Here is a 17,363-nt window from a genome sequence, read left to right as displayed (position 1 = left end):
TGAAAGCATTAATTACTACATAAATACCATTGCTATGTGAAAACTTTGAATAACCAGTACCTCTTATGTGTGTTATACTTCATGAAACCTTTATTCATTTCACATGTAAGTGTTATTATAGATATTGCTCAAGGAATCACTAGGAACTGATGACCCTCAACACTGAGTGAGTACCGGTACTGTTTTTGTCCATTTCTTTCTTTGTTTGAGTGAACATCACAGGAAAACAGCCAGGCAGAATTTCTAAAAAAAAATTTGGTATTTACGTTCCGAGATATACAGAGAGTGTACTAGGCTATATATTATTTGATTAGTATACAGTGGCATGGCAATGTTAACAGGACCAAAATAGCAAATGTTTAATTTCTCCATTTATATTAGCTACATCAAAAAACTGCACGCCTATGTTAGAAAGTTTGTGAAAAGACACAATGTTTTAATTATTTATAATACTGCTGACTACCTTATATCTTCAATCAAACTGAGAACTACACTAATTTAAAATGAATTCATGAACCAGAAAGTAAATTTTGTTTCAACAATTAATATAAAACATACAAATAAAACTGCCAAACTACTGGTAGATGATTGACTTTTCAATAAATAGTCTTTGATTTGAACCCCAGTTACTAGAATGAGATGCCAGAAAGAGTATTGTACATGCTATCATGTAACTCCCACTTTCATTCATATCCTAAGTACCATAATATACTCAAAATTCATATCTATATACAGATATACTGTATGATGTTTGATGGTCACTTTAAGTATGAGATATATTACAGCATTATATTACACACCAAGTGGTCCAAGACGATAGTTGATGGTAACCACAATCACTCCCATGTCCACGAGGTAGTCTCCTGCATTCATCTCAGTATTTCCAGATCCCATGGAAAATCCTCCTCCATGAATCCATACCATAACAGGCTTGAGTGAGCGAGGCTTAGGGTTATCCATCTAGAGAAGGGAATATTATTCAGTTAAAAGAGTTGGTTCCTGATGGTATATACCACATATTGTATGCATATTCCATTCTTGCTGATCTAAGTATTGCCACAGACAATATACATACAAGCAGAATAGAGCTACATACAGATATAAAACAAGCACAGATAACAGAACAAAAGAAAACAAACTTCAAGGTACTACCATCATTTGAGATTTGGGCCATTCTATCAGTGGCACTTTACAGTATATTAGGGCAGTGTTGGACACCATATGGTCATTGAGACAAATCGTATCACCATTTCAAAGACAATCCTTTGGGAATCGTTCCTCTCACTCCAAAGAATAGGTCTTTTATGGTGATTCTGTCGACGTTATATGATCTTAGAAAGAAGGAACTTACTGGTTCATATACATTTTTCTTTTCTTTGTTGACCTTCTCAGGTTTCCAAATAGTCTTCAAATCAAATAGTGGGATCCATTATTTCAGCTGAACTTTTGTTGTGGTTAATAGTGATTATCTCCATGTGACGATTGCTGTCACATCTGCTACACAATGGACTTCGTCGCTGACCTCTAGGTTCTTGGATCTCAGACTGTTGGCTATCATGGCTCTGACGGAGTTGTGACATTTGATGCGTAGTAGTTCCCCCTGAGGGTATTTACGGAGCATGTGTGAGAGGGTTTCATACTTGCTACAGAGTCTGCAGTGAGCTGTGCTCATGGAACGTCCAAGGAGGGAGTGCACTGGTGTGACAATCACAGTCTTTTTTAACATGTCTTGCCATTCAGAGCTCGAGAGTCCATCATGATTTATTACCCAAGAGTTAGTCGATAGGACTTGCCCCTCTCCCTTTATGAGGATAGTTACACCAGGATTCTCTGTTTTTATGAATACCTCTAATTTTCTTTACTGTGACTGATCTGTCATTACTAATAACTGGAGTTCATTAAACCAAGAGGTTTTAACAATGTCATAGTCTTGAACAGCATTCATGTGCTGATTACTTGTAGCTTAAAGTTTATTGTTGATTTAGCTACATATATACTGTAAACTAGAGCTAGGGGGGAAATTATCTGTAATATCCTAGACAACACCCTGCAAATAACCTCAGCCTTTGTGGGTGGGGTTAACTTCCAGTAAGTAACCAGAGGAACCTGACCCCTATAGAGTGCGACCCCAGGTGGCAGATGGGGGTCCCAATTCCTGGGGGCTTTAAAATACTGGGACACCCTCTCTCCAGGGGTCATAAATATAGAGGGCCCTTGCCCTGGGTTATGGGTGAAGACCTCGATGGCGTCTACGGCGGAGAAGATGGACTTCGGTGTGGTGGAGATGGCGGAAGGGACAAATCCGTAGCATCTGTACTCCAGAGGAGCAGCTACAAAAGGCGTCTGACTCCATGTTAAGGGTGGCCTAATTTGAACCTGGCAGAAGGTAATAAAATGCCTTTGGGAGTGGCGAACCCATCATACAGCCTATGAAATGAGTGCAAGTGAATCGAGGACTCAGATCGGTATCATCAATGTCATGACTTTGAATGGCAAGGTAGAAGAACTGATAGAGTATATGGAGAAGAAAGACGTAGCAATGATGGGAATAAGTGAGACAAAATGGAAGGGGAAAGGTCAAAAAGAACTGAAGAAAGGGTGTAGATAATATTGGAGTGGAGGAAAGATGGCAATAAATGGTGTTGGTGTTATATTGAGAAAAGACCTAGTGCAATATGTGGACAAAATTGACCAGATCAATGACAGGATAATTAAAGTTAGATTTGGACTTGAGAGTGGGATCAAGGATTTTATACAGGTTTACACACCCCAATTGGGGAATGCAGGTGAATTTAGAAGAGTTTCTAGAAGAACTGGAAAGTTGTATTGAAGACAAAGAGATTATAATAATGGGAGACATGAATTCACATGTTGGAACAGACAGACAGGGAAAAGAAGAGATAATTGGTCCCTATAGTTATGGAAACTGAGACGAAGAAGGAGATTTAATAGATTTTTGTCGAAGGAATGGATTAATTGTTGGCAATATGTGGTTTAGAAAAATGAACTCTCAAAAAATAACTAGATATGGTTGGGGAGATAGACAAAGACAATGATTCTGATGGAAAAGGAGAAACGTAGACAACGGGAAGATGTGACAGCAATGCCAAGAGCAGATTTAGAAGGAGACTATAAAGTGGTGGTAGCCAAATTAAGACTTAGTAAAATAACGAAGTTATAGAAAAAAGGAAAAGAACATTAAAGGGTGTAAGTTAAAAGAGAAAGAAATAAGGAAAAAGTTTCAAGAGGATCTGAAGAAAGAAATTCCCAAAGATGACTTGAACAGTGTGGAAGAGGAATGGACATATTTCAGAAATGGATTTGTAAAGTGTGCAGTAAACACCTGTGGAAGACTATCAGGGAGGAAAAAGGATAAGGAGACTCCTTGGTGGAACAGCAGGGTAAAGGAAGCAGTTAAAGAGAAAAAAATGTCTTGGAGGAAGTGGATAGGCAGCAATAGTACAGAGAATTGGCAGAAATATAAAGAAGTCAAAAAGGTATGTAAGAAAATAGTACAAGAAGAGAAACAGAAGAGCTGGGAAAGTTTCACAGGAACTTTACAGGAGGATATAAAGGGAATTAAAAAGGTTTTGTATGGTTTGGTGAAGAATAGTTTACAAAATAAGGAAGATACAAAATTTTTCAAAAGTGAAACAGTGCAGATATTGATGCAAAAAGATGACATACTAAAAAGATGGGAAGAATACTTCTCAGAATTGCTAAATATTAAATATAGTAAACTCGTAGATGAGAAGAAGCAAGAAGAAATAATGGGGAAAGAAGAAGAGCAAAAAAGGAGATATCGATGTTAGAAATAGAGGAATCCATACAAAAGATGAAGAGCGGTAAAGCAGCAGGAGTGGATGAGCTAACTACGGAAATGATAAAAGCAGTAGGACCAATAGGACTACAGTGGTGGTATAGATTATTTAGAATAATCTGGAGGAAGAAAGAGATCCCAGAAGAGTGGGGAAAGGGTTTAACATCCCGATATTTAAAAAAGGTGATAAAAAGGAATGCAATAACTACAGAGGGATCACTCTTATTGCCCATGTAGCTAAGATATTTGAGAGAGTATTGGAAGGAAGACTGAGGAGGAAGCTAGAAGAAGAACAGTATGGTTTTAGGAAAAACAGGTCAACGTTTGACCTGATATTTACATTAAGACATATGATGGAGAAAAGATGGGAGTTTGGAAAAGACATATTGATTACATTTATTGACATTGAGAAGGCTTATGATAGTGTGCCCAGACATCTGGTATAGGGCACATTAAGGAAAAAACAAGTTAACAGAGTGGAAATGCAAATGATAAAAGCTATGTACAAAAATTGTGTTAGTAGTGTGCAAGACTAGTATAGGAAAAACAAAATGGTTTAATGTTGAAACTGGTCTCCAACAGGGAAGTGTACTATCCCCCATACTATTCATCATAGTCATAGATGAAATTCATAAGAACATTAAACAGAGATTTGGAAGACAGGCAACAAAAGCCATGTTTTTTGCAGATGATATAGTGATATGGGGTGAGGATGAAACAGAAGTGCAAAAACAAGTAGATGTATGAAATCAACAGATAGAAAAGTTTGGGATGAAAGTAAGCACAGAGAAAAGTAAAGAAATAAAATAGTGATGACAAGGGGAAGGAAGGAAGGAAGGAAGGAAGGAAGGAAGGAAGGAAGGAAGAGGAAAGATAAAACTGAATGGTAAAATTCTGGAAGTGGTTAAAAGTTTCAAGTACTTGGGAAGTGTGATCACAGAAGATGGAAAAATTACCGAAGAAATTGGAAAAAGAATACAACAAGCAAACAGCCTCTACCAGAGTGTAAAGGGTATTTTGTGGAACCAAGATGTCCCAAAGAAATGTAAGAAAGTATTATATTCAACCGATTATGAACCGATACTAACCGATGCCGCTGAATTCCTAAGAAGTATTGAGGGCAAGACCAGAAAGGATAGAATTAGAAATGAAGAGATAAGGAAAAGGACAGAAATCTTGAAACTTCAAGACAGGATAGAAACAACAATGCTAAAGTGGTATGGGCACATGATGAGAATGGGAGAAGAGAGAGTGCAAGAAAAAGGTTTATCAGAGAAGTTAACAAGAAAGAGACCACGAGGAAGACGCCAAAAGAGGTGGACAGATTCAGTGTGGGAGTGCATAGAGAATAGGGGAGGAAAACCAGAAGATGTACTTAAAAAAGGAGAAGAGTGGTGGAGAGACAGGCAGTGATGGAGATCTTTGATTCACAACCCGACCCGGGAAGTTGGAAACGGGAAATGAAGATGATGATGATGATGATCCTAGACAACATTCATAAGTGGACAAAAGAAACAAACATCAAGAAACTGAACAAGAGATTGTCTACAATCCCAACTAGAAAAAAAAAATAAAGAATCCTGGCCTTTGTTTACCTGAATTGAGCAGCTTCTGATCTAATCATGGAATCTCCACACAGGGGCAGTTCTAAATACAGGCTACTGTGCTGTACCATGTTGTAAAATTTAGTTTATTTACACATTTTTCTCAAAACTGGCATTGCAATGATGCTTAAGCATAAATATCACATTAGCATGCATGGAGTTCACATGTGGTTGCAGGGAACTTGCGCATTCAGTCAGCCAGTAATGGTACCTCCCCCCCGCCCCCACTCTCTTCTACTTGCTCGCCCACAATTCCACCATGCAGGCAGGCTACTCTGAACAATTGCTCCCCAGGTTGATTGTTGCTTTCCAAAATTCACTGAAGATTTGTACAATTAATTACAATTACGGCAAGAAACTAGAAAACGTTAACCATTTTCAATATCTTGGAGATTTTGTAACTAGTGATGCAGAATGTTCTGCTGAAATCACTAACAGAGTTCAAAAAGGAGCACAATTTTATCACCTAGCTCCTGAGGTCAATGGTACAGAAAACAAGAAGAGATAAGATCCGGAATGAAGAGATCTGTCTTATACACAAATAAAGCAGTTGCTAAGCAAACATGTAAGAACATCAAGACTGAAATGGTATGACCATGTAAAAAGGAAGGATCAAATGAGAACAGCAAGAAAATGGCTAGAAAAGGAATTGGAAAGCAAGAGACCTAGAGGCAGACCGATGAAACTGTGGATATGTCAAGTAAAGCAGAACCTGGAAGGAAGAGGAATGGAATGGCACCAATTTGAGAAGGAAGAAATATACCTGGATAGACAAAGATGGAGAGCCCTCTTGTACTGCACCCGGGTGACGATAAAGACAGTTATAGGATGATGATGATTTTTTTTTTAGTTCTTCAGTGATGACATCCATTACATAGTGACAATAAGGACAATGAAAAGAAAGAGTACTCTGTAGAGTCACACATTTCTGTCCAAACAACAAATAAGTTATAGGAGAATGAATAATAGAGTACATACCTCTGGTGTGTATACATTGAGGTAGAGGCAATCTTCTTCTCCTCGAATTCCATTAATGACCAAATCAAGCTGAACACAAATGGGTCCCTCTTCAAGGGCATCTCGAATGCCGGTCCAAGGTTCTGCAGGTTGAGGAGGCTAAAATCATGTAAACAAAAAGTCTTCAGTGAATATTTCTAATACAATTGCTTTTCTCATGTGTAACTTAAGAGCATTTTTAAGCATATCCCATTTCTATACCGTAATTTATTGATCATTAGGAACCCACACTCTCCTATCTATCTCCACACTTGTGCATGTTATTTCCTTCAACATCAGTCGACACAGAAACCGGAGATAGGTTGGTAGGCATAATATTTTCCTTTGGGTTTATGTAGGCCCAGATTTCTCAATAATGCCAGGCATGAGGGTGGTAAGATTTATTTTTTCTTGTTTAAAGAATACTGTATTCTGGGAATGCTTCCTTTCTTTGAACACATGAATGATTTTGTGCAGCATACAAAAAATATTTTGAAGGGTCAATTGCATTGCTACGGATAGCAAGGAATCATTGTTTTAATTATAAATGTCATTGTCAGGAATTAAAAATTAATATGATCTTGACTCCACCTTCCTTGATGAACATTTGCATCTGAAATCTGATCTACAACTTCTAATAAAAGACAATGAGAAGGCTGTAGATTTGTTGTGTGTCAGCTTCTTTGTAAAGAAGATCTTATGGAAGTGTGCCCAAAGGATAGGATTGGGCACACTGGCCACCAACTGCTCTGAGGTGTGTAAAAAGGTGAACAATGACTGAAGAATGGATTTTGGCTCTGGCACCTCTCAAACTTGAAGAAAAATGATGCAGAAAATGGAATTCAGTGACTCAACAGATCACTTAGCTCATCATAAATAAAGAAAGGTTCTTTTCATGAAAGATATAATTACTGCATATCAAGTAAAGAAAATAAGTAATTACTCCACCATGGTCAATACATTAAAATTGGCAGTCTATCAGTTTCATGTTTTTGCTACATTTCTTTTGTTTTCCATATTGACAGCATATTTTATTTCATTCTTTCTACAAAGTAATTGTCAATTCCCAAACTTTTCTACAGGATGATAATTTTGATGCTATCTAATATATTGATACGTACCATCAAGACTTCAAGAATAAATGAGTTTATATATTCTTCTATATGATTTTTTGGTTATGTTTGTTTTTACATTACGACAAGTTAAAATGTGATGTAGATGTTAATTCCCATAGGGAACCTGAAATATTTGTCCCGAATGAGTAAATGAATTGAAATATTTCAAGATTAATTCTTTGTGGTGTTTTTCTGGAGTGTTCTGTGAACTTTATATTTCTTTTTTAAGGCTGAAGAACACCCAATAGGGCCAAACAATGTACTTTTAATTTGTTTTTACTTAACATTTCACGTATTGACCACGGTGGACTAAATACATATTTTCTTTACTGTAAAGTCAATACGGAATAAATATGAGATTCTTAAAATACTGCATATCATTTATTTTCTGTTACATATTTCAGGCCTTGTGTGTACCTCCTTCAGTTAACAGCCTACTGAGACTGGATGCTTATAATAGTGAAAGAAATTATGTCAAGGTGAATCTGACCCTGCCATGTGAAATCAGAGAAACTGCCAGGAAAATCTGCGTTTAATTACTCAAAGAGTCAGGTTCATTTCTGAAGAAATGGAGCAAAGTAATTATAAAACAAAGTTTCCATGTAGTTTGTCTCTTTTTTCACTGCAACATAAACCCAAAATTCCCATATCAGGTCATGAAAACATCAATCCAAACAATGGAGCTCAATTATGTGGGAATAAAGACTTTCTGCATGTCTCGAGGCAAGTAGTCATAGTCATCAAAGAAGCATATATTATGTGATGATTAGTGTATGGATCATGCAAGTGGAAATGATCAGTAGGTACACTCATTTATTCAGAGCCCCTAAGGCAATTACATTTTCCAGATTTCACACCTCAGTAGGGATTCAAATTAAAAGGCACAATTACACCCAGTTGGCAAGAAACTGCAGAGAATTTAATAAAAGTAAACTCGTGTCCTCATCCCAAGGTAGTGCAGCTCTTTTCAGGCACACCCCCATTGGAGGCGAGCTGCATGTACCATTTCAACCACATACCAGCCCTCCTGCCAGTTTTAAATTCCTGGCAGTACCGGGAATCAAACCCGGGCCCCCGAGGACGGCAGCTAATAACACTAACCGTTACGCTACGAAGGCGGACAGAGAATTTAATGACAGTTGGGGATATAAATCTGGAACAGTTGGATCATTTCAAGTATTTAAGATGTGAAATTGAATCAAAGTGCAGATCAACTTTGTGGTATGGGACTGAAAGCTGGGTGGAAAACATGAAAGGTTTTAGAATGACTGTTAGTATAAACACATGGGTACAATGGCAGGAGAGGCCAAATAGGAATTAATTTCATGAATGAAGCTGTAGTCATAAACCAGCTGTGAAGGCATCAAGTGAGGCAAATGGAGGACGATGGGTTATTTAGGAGAATTATGGACTCGCCCGTGGAGGGTAAGAGTAGTATAGGGAGATCAAGACGACAATGGTTAAACACATCTTTTAACAATTTAATGATTTAAAGTGTAACTAAAGGAGGCCACAGAGGTGTTTAATTCATTCACAAAGCCGAGTTGAATGGCTCAGACGGTTGAGGCGCTGGCCTTCTGACCGCAACTTCGCAGGTTCGATCCTGGCTCAGTCCGGTGGTATTTGAAGGTACGCGTCAGCCTCGTGTAGGCAGATTTACTGGCACGTAAAAGAACTACTGCGGGACTAAATTCCGGCACCCCGGTGTCTCCGAAAACCGTAAAAAAGTAGTTAGTGGGACGTAAAGTCAATAACATTATTGTTAATAATTCACAGAGATGTGCAGGCTAAATGCTGAAAGGCATAAATCTATAATGAAATGAAATGGCGTATGGCTTTTAGTGCCGGGAGTGTCCAAGGACATGTTCGGCTCGCCAGGTGCAGGTCTTTCGATTTGACACCCGTAGGCGACCTGCGCGTCGTGATGAGGATGAAATGATGATGAAGACGACACATACACCCAGCCCCAGTGCCAGTGAAATTAACCAATGATGGTTAAAATTCCCGACCCTGCCGGGAATCGAACCCGAGACCCCTGTGACCAAAGGTCAACACGCTAACCATTTAGCTATGGAGCCGGACAATCTATAATGAAGATGTATGTAATGTACAGTACCATATGTATTGAAGCATTTTCTATTTGGATAGTGAGTGCCGTTTAAGGACTGCTTCAATCTAAAAAAAAAAAAAAAAAAAAAGGAATAAAGGACTTAAAATAATGAATAATGTTTTTGGTAATGATAGGCAATGTGAGATGGGATGACCTGTCGCTCGCGAGAAGCGCAGCGAGATCTCGAGAGTCAATCCCCGCATCGTGTGGCGGCCGGCGGGCAGCGTGTAGAGCCTAGTTGGCCAACGGCTAGGTGGAGCTGAATGTTGTTAAAAGTATATTTTCTTAAAATTATGGTTTTGATAATTTTTTAGATTATTAGTCTACGTAAAACTATTAATTATAACCTGAATATACTCCCTGACTTAAAAATATATTTCAGAATCTACGTGTGAGCAGCGAAGGAATAGTGCGCATATGTTAGTGTCACTATTTGAGAAGTATTAATGGGCGTTATTAACATAGAACACCAATATAAATAACAGAAGTGTATAGCTCGTGTTAGAATATTGAAACAACAGCGATCGCAGCCCTCCAAGTGGCATGGCGGCTAAACTAAGGCCTGTTGCTGCTTTGTCGTATTTCATCTTCACCCACCACCACCACCACCACCACCACCACCGTACCCCTCACATCGTTTTCCTTTGTCCGGTCGGTGAATTAGGGAAGGGGTATATAATGTTAATCAATGGGTAGTTCTATTTAACAGCGTTTGATGGGATGAAAGTTCCTTATGGGGATCACTGTAAGTACCTAGGTGTTAATAGAAGGATAGATCTTCATTGGGGTAATCACATTAACGGGATTGTAAATAAAGGGTTATGAGAGTATATAGGGGTTGTAGTGAGGATGTAAAGGAGAGGGCATATAAGTCTCTGATAAGACTCCAAGTAGAGTATGGTTCCAGTGTATGGGACCCTCATAAGGATTACTTGACTCGAAAACTGGAAAAAATCGAATGAAAAATCGATTCGTTCTAAGTGATTTCCGACGAAAGAGTAGCGTTACGAAAATGTTGCAACGAAGTTTGAGCTGGAAAGACTTGGGAGAAAGGAGACGAGTGGCTCGACTAAGTGGTATGTTCCGAGCGGTCGGTGGAAAGATGGTGTGGAATGGCATTAGTAGACGAATAAGTTTGAGTGGTGTTTTTAAAAGTAGGAAAGATCACAATATGAAGATAACGTTGGAACTGAAGAAGACAAATGGGGGCAAATATTCATTTATAGGGAGAGGAGTTAGGGGTTGTAATAACTTATCACGGGATATGTTCAATAAATTTCCAAATTATTTGCAATTATTTAAGGAAAGACTAGGCAAATAACAGATAGGGAATCTGCCACCTGGGCGACTGCCCTAAATGCAGATCAGTGGTGAGTGACTGATGAGAACTCTTTTTTTTTTTAAATCGTGATCATTGTTGTTTTAATTACTTCTGTATAGAATGTATTAGATCTAATTAGGTACTTAATATAACTTTAAACACAAATCAAAGTCTAACATCAAAATATTTTTTTTATAGAACAGTAATAATAAAAAACTATAAGATCCGTGCTGCACTGCAGCAATTGTTATAAATAGGTCACATAACTCGTCTTGATATGCCTGTCGTTGTCATATTATTTTGCCTACCCATTTCAGTGTTTTTATGAATATTTAATAAGAAGCGCGTTATGGTATGCCGCAGTTCGTAGTCAGAATTCATCCATTCTGACGTCATTATGCCGTCTGTTTGGTAAAATATATCTATCCGTATAGGCCCTACTGCAGTTCTTGATGTAAAGCTTGGTATTGTGTCGTAGATGGCAATGGTATTTTTAATCGCAGTTCTTCTGTACAGAACGGTTGTCTTCTGAGCTCACAGATTAGTCTCGAAGGAGCATTTTTACCCGTTAGAGAACTTTTTAAAGATACATGACCTTCACTCTTTCTAATGTAGCTCGATACCTGCAGTCGCTTTAGTGCGGCCAGTATCCAGTATTCGGGAGATAGTGGGTTCGAGCCCTGAAGATGGTTCTCCGTGGTTTCCAATTTTCACACCAGGCAAATGCTGGGGCTGTACCTTAAATAAGGGCACGGCCGCTTCCTTCCCACTTCTAGCCCTTTCCTGTCCCATCGTCGCTATAAGACCTAACTGTGTCAGTGCGACGTAAAGCTATGCATCGATAGGTGTTCCCACGTAATGTCTAAGGCGTATGCCATGTTGGAGGCTGTTTGTGCGTAGACTTTTTTCTCTTAGCAGCATGTAAGTTATTAGGAACGCTCTGCTATCTACTGAATATGTTTGGAAACTGGGAAAAAAACAGTTAGAGAATCAGAGAGTATCTAGCAAGGAATAGTGTTCTTCCGTGATCAAAGGCTTGACAGGTAGTAATCAAACATGTCGCAATGATATTACTAAGGATGACAATCACATAATTATATCAGAATATTAATGAAAGTGTTAGTTCCTTAGCAACCTGCTAAGTATTGTGGGCTTCGCCTACAATAATTATTCGAGTGATCATTTAGTGATTTGATTTTATGATTACTCAAAGTTGGCTGAACTTAGAGACTTATAAACGTCTTGTGGATTCACCGGCAGCTAATTCCGGAGGGAATATAACAAAAATGAAGGATCTGCCAAAGTTGTTTTTAGTAAACTCTTTTAATATAAGACTAGCTAAATGAAATGAAATGAAATGTCGTATGGCTTTTAGTGCCGGGATATCCCAGGACGGGTTCGGCTCGCCAAGGTGCAGGTCTTTCTATTTGACTCCCGTAGGCGACCTGCGCGTCGTGATGAGGATGAAATGATGATGAAGACTACACATACACCCTGCCCCCGTGCCGTAGGAATTAACCAATTAAGGTTAAAATCCCTGACCCGGCCGGGAATCGAACCCGGGACCCTCTGAACCGAAGGCCAGTACGCTGACCGTTCAGCCAGCGAGTCGGGCATAAGACTAACTGATGTACCCGTGCTTCGCTACGGAATTCTCAGAAAGACTGTTTTTGGGGCTTTCCCAATTGAAGTCAACATAGATCATTACAATGACGTCAGTAGGAATATCGCGATTAAAAAGAATATTATCATATAAAATTCTCAATCAAATGAAAAATCGCACATTTTCTCACTTTTAACGAACAGTACTACGCTGCCGATCTAACAGTCCAAAGTTCCAGAGCTGGAATGACCAGATCGCAGACAGCCGCGAACACTCCTTCCCTCTGTGACCAAGTTACCCCCTGACCTTGACGGTCCCCTGTGGGGGGGTAAGGCAAGGGAGGGGGTGTTTCGTTGCCGGTGTGTCTAAGTGCTCCCCTAACGAAATAAGCTCTGTCATTATTCCGTCAAATGTGCACAGTGCTCATTCGAATCAGTGCATTAGAGTAGGGATTGAATAGCTGGAATGCTATGATGAACCAGTGTGTTACGTACCAGTAGTACCCGAAAATTTATGAACCAGAAGAATGGCATGCTAACGAAGAGAGAGAGAGAGAGAGAGAGAGAGATCTGACTCCCTAGCTACTTCCCGCCAATATTCAGGCAAGCTGTTATAATAGGTACGCAGCAGTAATCCCATCTATCGGAGATGAGTGGCAGCAGAAGACACAAAGCACATCACAACAAACAATGGTCAATGTAATGTTATTGTTGATCAATTTTATGAGCTTTCTATATTGTAGGCCTGAAAATTTAGTTTTCTTCCGACTCTGTGATATTAGGGCATCTTATGTAAAGCGAGTCCTCCTTTCTTTCATGACTCCCTCCCACCGTATTATTTAAGCGATCGTTCCTTCATGTTTTTTTTTCTCATTCTTATAATCATCTTCACAATTTATCTTGTCAATATGGACCGATGACCATGCGTTTGCACACCTTTTAAGACAATCATGACAAAATCCACCTCCAGTTAACACTATTGAAGAATATTTCAATGCTCGGCGTTGATATGGACTAAACAACAAAAATCTACATTCATCTAAATGGATTAATTCTCTTATCATAGTCGTCCCTCGTGTGGATGGGGGTGGCGACTAAATGTTGCCCCACTGGCTCTGAACTTGGGAGGGTGAGTTGGCAAACACGGGGCCCTTAGCTGAGTCCTGGCATTCCTTCCACTTACTTGTAACAGGCTTCTTACTTTCGTCTATTCTATCCGACCTCTCTTGGTCAACTCTTGTCCTTTTCTGACCCCGACTGTATTACGTATGGAGGCCTAGGGAGTCTTTCATTTTCACGCCCTTCGTGGCCCTTCTCTTTCTTAGGCCGATACCTTCATTCTTCGAAGTGTCGGACCACTTCCATTTTTCTCTCTTATTTGTGCTATACGGAGGACGGTTGCCTAGTTGTACTTCCTCTTAAACCAATAATCACCATCACCACCAATCTTGTCCGGCCCCATGGCTAAATGGTTAGCGTGCTGGCCTTTGGTCACAGGGGTCCCGCGTTCGATTCCCGGCAGGGTCGGAAATCATAACCATCATTGGTTAATTCCGCTGGTTCGGGGGCTGGGTGTATGTGTCGTTTTCATCATCATTTCATCCTCATCACGACGCGCAGGTCGCTTACGGGTGTCAAATCAAAAGACCTGCATCTGGCGAGCCAAACTTGTCCTCGGACACTCCCGGCACTACAAGCCATACGCCATTTCATTTTTTACCACCAGTCTTGTCATAGTCGGTACGGTAAAACTGAATAAGACATACATGATCGGAAATTGTATTCTCTATAACTTTTGTTATGTAGTACTTTTCGATAGGACCAATAACATAGGTAATTAAAAGTTACATTGTAGGCACCTCTCCCTGAACTACATTTCAACCAGGGTGAATACAATTATTTATAGCGGAGACTATAGCTCCTTATTCCCTGGCTTCATATATCGATTTTCATTAAATTTATGTTTACCCATTTTCTCGTGACTCGGCGCTGATGTGGACTTACGTACAAAAATCCAAATTCATTAATATCATAGCCGGTACAGTAAAAATATTTAACACATAAATAATAATTTGCTCATTCAGGACAAATATTTCAGTTTCCCTATGGGAATCAACATCTATATCATATCACATAAATGATCGGAAATATAATACTATATAACTGTATTTATGTAGTATTTATCACTAATAACATAAATACTTGAAAATTAAATTTTAGGCCTTCCCCTAAACTACCATTTCTCTCAGCGAGAATAAAATTATGTATGACTTTACATACCGATTTTCATTCAATTCTTTTCAGCCGTTTTCTCGTGATGCGTGTACATACATGCATACAGACAGGCAGAGATTACGGAAGAGTCGGTGCGACGTAAAGCAAAAAAAAAAAAAAAAAAAAAAAAATTAAAAGAAACAAATCTAGTGCTGACGATTATAGCGCAAAAATTGGCTGTCCGTCTGTTCTAGCTGTTCACAACATAATCTTTACGTAATAATTTTTAAGATCGAAGTCATGACTTGCACCTTTTTCATAATTATACTTTTTCGTCGCACATTGTATCCAAGCCCTTCACGTGACGGTAAGTTTTCATCCTGTCATCGTATTTCAGCAAGGTAGGTTAATTATTACATCAGCAAGTCGCACAGTCCACATCTCCTCGAGTGAGTCTCCAGTTCCTTATCATATGACAAGATACTTTGACAGATAAACAGCTTCGTCAGTGGAGACAAAGATCGTCATCAGAAGTTGAGCTATTTTTCCATCAGAACTACTTACCACATTACGTAACGGAAACACTACTCACTTCTAACTCTAGAAGTGAACTGGCACTGGTAATTTCGTTGCTTTCCATCGTAAAACAACTACCACCCCTTGTGGGTAGGGGATGCAGGCGTAGAATACACCCACAGTATACCCTGCCTGTCGTAAGAGGCGACTAAAACGGGCGACCAATGGATGCGGTTTTGGAACCATGAGATCACCTGCTATTAGTACCACTATGTGAGGAACACCACGGGTCTGTAATTACTTGAGGAACACCACGCATCTGCACTGCCTGTGAGTAGTACCATTATGTGAGAATACCAAGGATCTACATTACCTGTGATTAATACCACTACGGTGACCTGGATTTTGGACCCCTTTGATATATGATATATGATTTTGCTTAGGACGCAGTTCTTTGTTCCGTTTATACCACTGTTTTAAATTATTTTATGGGAAGGTGGGGCATTGCGGTTCGGATCCAGTGATTGTTTTAAGTTCGTAATAATTTTTCATCGTCGTTGTTTTGAATTCTAGTCAGTGGATGAATTGTGAAATTTTGATAATCAAATCGTCCGTCTCTGTGGTGTAGTGTTTAGCGTGATTAGCTGCCACACGCGGAGGCCCAGGTTCGGTTCCCGGCTCTGCCACGAAATATGAAAAGTGGTACGAGAGCTGGAACGGGTGGTCAACTGAGTAGAGGTGGGTTCGATTCCCAACTCAGCCATCCTCGAAGTGGTTTTCCGTGGTTTCCCACTTCCCCTCCAGGCGAATGCCGGGATGGTACCTAACTTAAGTCCACGGCCGCTTCCTTCCCTCTTCCTTGCCTATCCCTTCCAATCTTCCCATCCCTCCACAAGGCCCCTGTTCAGCATAGCAGGTGAAGCCGCCAGGGCGAGGTACTGATCATTCTCCCCAGTTGTATCCTCCGACCAAGAATCTGAAGCTCCAGGATACTGCCCTTGAGGCGGTAGAGGTCGGATCCCTCGCTGAGTCTGAGGAAAAGCCGACCCTGGAGGGTAAACAGATGATGATGATTATGATGATAATCAAATCATTGCGCTTCACCATGTACCATTAGGGATGTTAGGGCCTCTTTTAAACAGCAAACACCATTACCACCATCATCATCATCATCATCATCAAAATAACAACATCCATCCATGGTTGTCAATCGCGGGTTATAACATTACCGTACCGATTCTTCCAAATAATGGATGTTCAATGAATATTATCGTACGTTTTTAGAAAAAAAGAAATATCTTATTACTCAGCCGTTAACATGAAGAAGACAATCAGACGACACGGTGTGGGTACCCAGCGAAATTATGCAAGGCGCCAGGACTAGACGGCAACAGCTTGATTTGTCGTAGAAGGCGGAATTCCCTAAAACGTGGCTCAGAAGACAAGCACCTCCACGAATTCGACTCGATTCTTCGGGAAGCTTCAGTGTATTCCGGACGCTTCGGCAGTGCCATTGAAAGCATAAAATATAGGCGTACATCTACATGGTTTCTGTTCATAGCATCTATGTCATTACAACCATCAACCGCATGCCCGGCAACTCTCCTGTCTTAAGTGTGATCAGAAGTGAAAGAGGAAACGAGTCCACCTTCCGAACGATAAGGGTATCTGAAAGAAATGGAACGGCGACGAAGAGCGAGAAATTGAAAGACTCTCCAAGCCTTGCAAACCCAATACCATCGGAGTCGAAAGAAAACAAGAGTTGGCCAAGAGAGAACGGACAGGAAGGATGTAAGTGGGAGGCTAAAAGAAGCAATCCACACTCCCAATTTGAGAGCCCATAGGGGATATAACGTAATGTGTATGATCTGAAGGACGTATTCCATGTTGAATTCTACGTCAATTTAACCCAGCTTGCCTCGGTACAGGTTATTTATTTATTTATTTATTTATTTATTTATTTATTTATTTATTTATTTATTTATTTATTTATTTATTTTTACAGAGGTTACCTCCAATTACAAAAGGCGATACATAATACATATCTACGGTGCGCGAGCAATAC

At 39.7% G+C, this 17,363-nt stretch overlaps 1 protein-coding gene across 1 annotated transcript in view; it reads right to left on the bottom strand.

Moving 5' to 3' along the window:
• Nucleotides 1-17,363, bottom strand: part of LOC136877308 (carboxylic ester hydrolase) — a 112,580-nt gene that overhangs the window by 33,566 nt on the left and 61,651 nt on the right. The window contains exons 3-4 of the mRNA XM_067151240.2: nucleotides 6,403-6,540; nucleotides 801-960 (exon numbers count right to left, since the gene is read on the bottom strand). Coding sequence (XP_067007341.2) covers nucleotides 801-960; nucleotides 6,403-6,540 — 298 coding nt within the window. The remainder of the gene's footprint in view (nucleotides 1-800; nucleotides 961-6,402; nucleotides 6,541-17,363) is intronic.

The sequence above is a fragment of the Anabrus simplex genome, chromosome 7, assembly GCF_040414725.1.
Source record: "Anabrus simplex isolate iqAnaSimp1 chromosome 7, ASM4041472v1, whole genome shotgun sequence".
NCBI lineage: Eukaryota > Metazoa > Arthropoda > Insecta > Orthoptera > Tettigoniidae > Anabrus > Anabrus simplex.
This window is presented reverse-complemented; position numbering and strand designations above follow the sequence as displayed.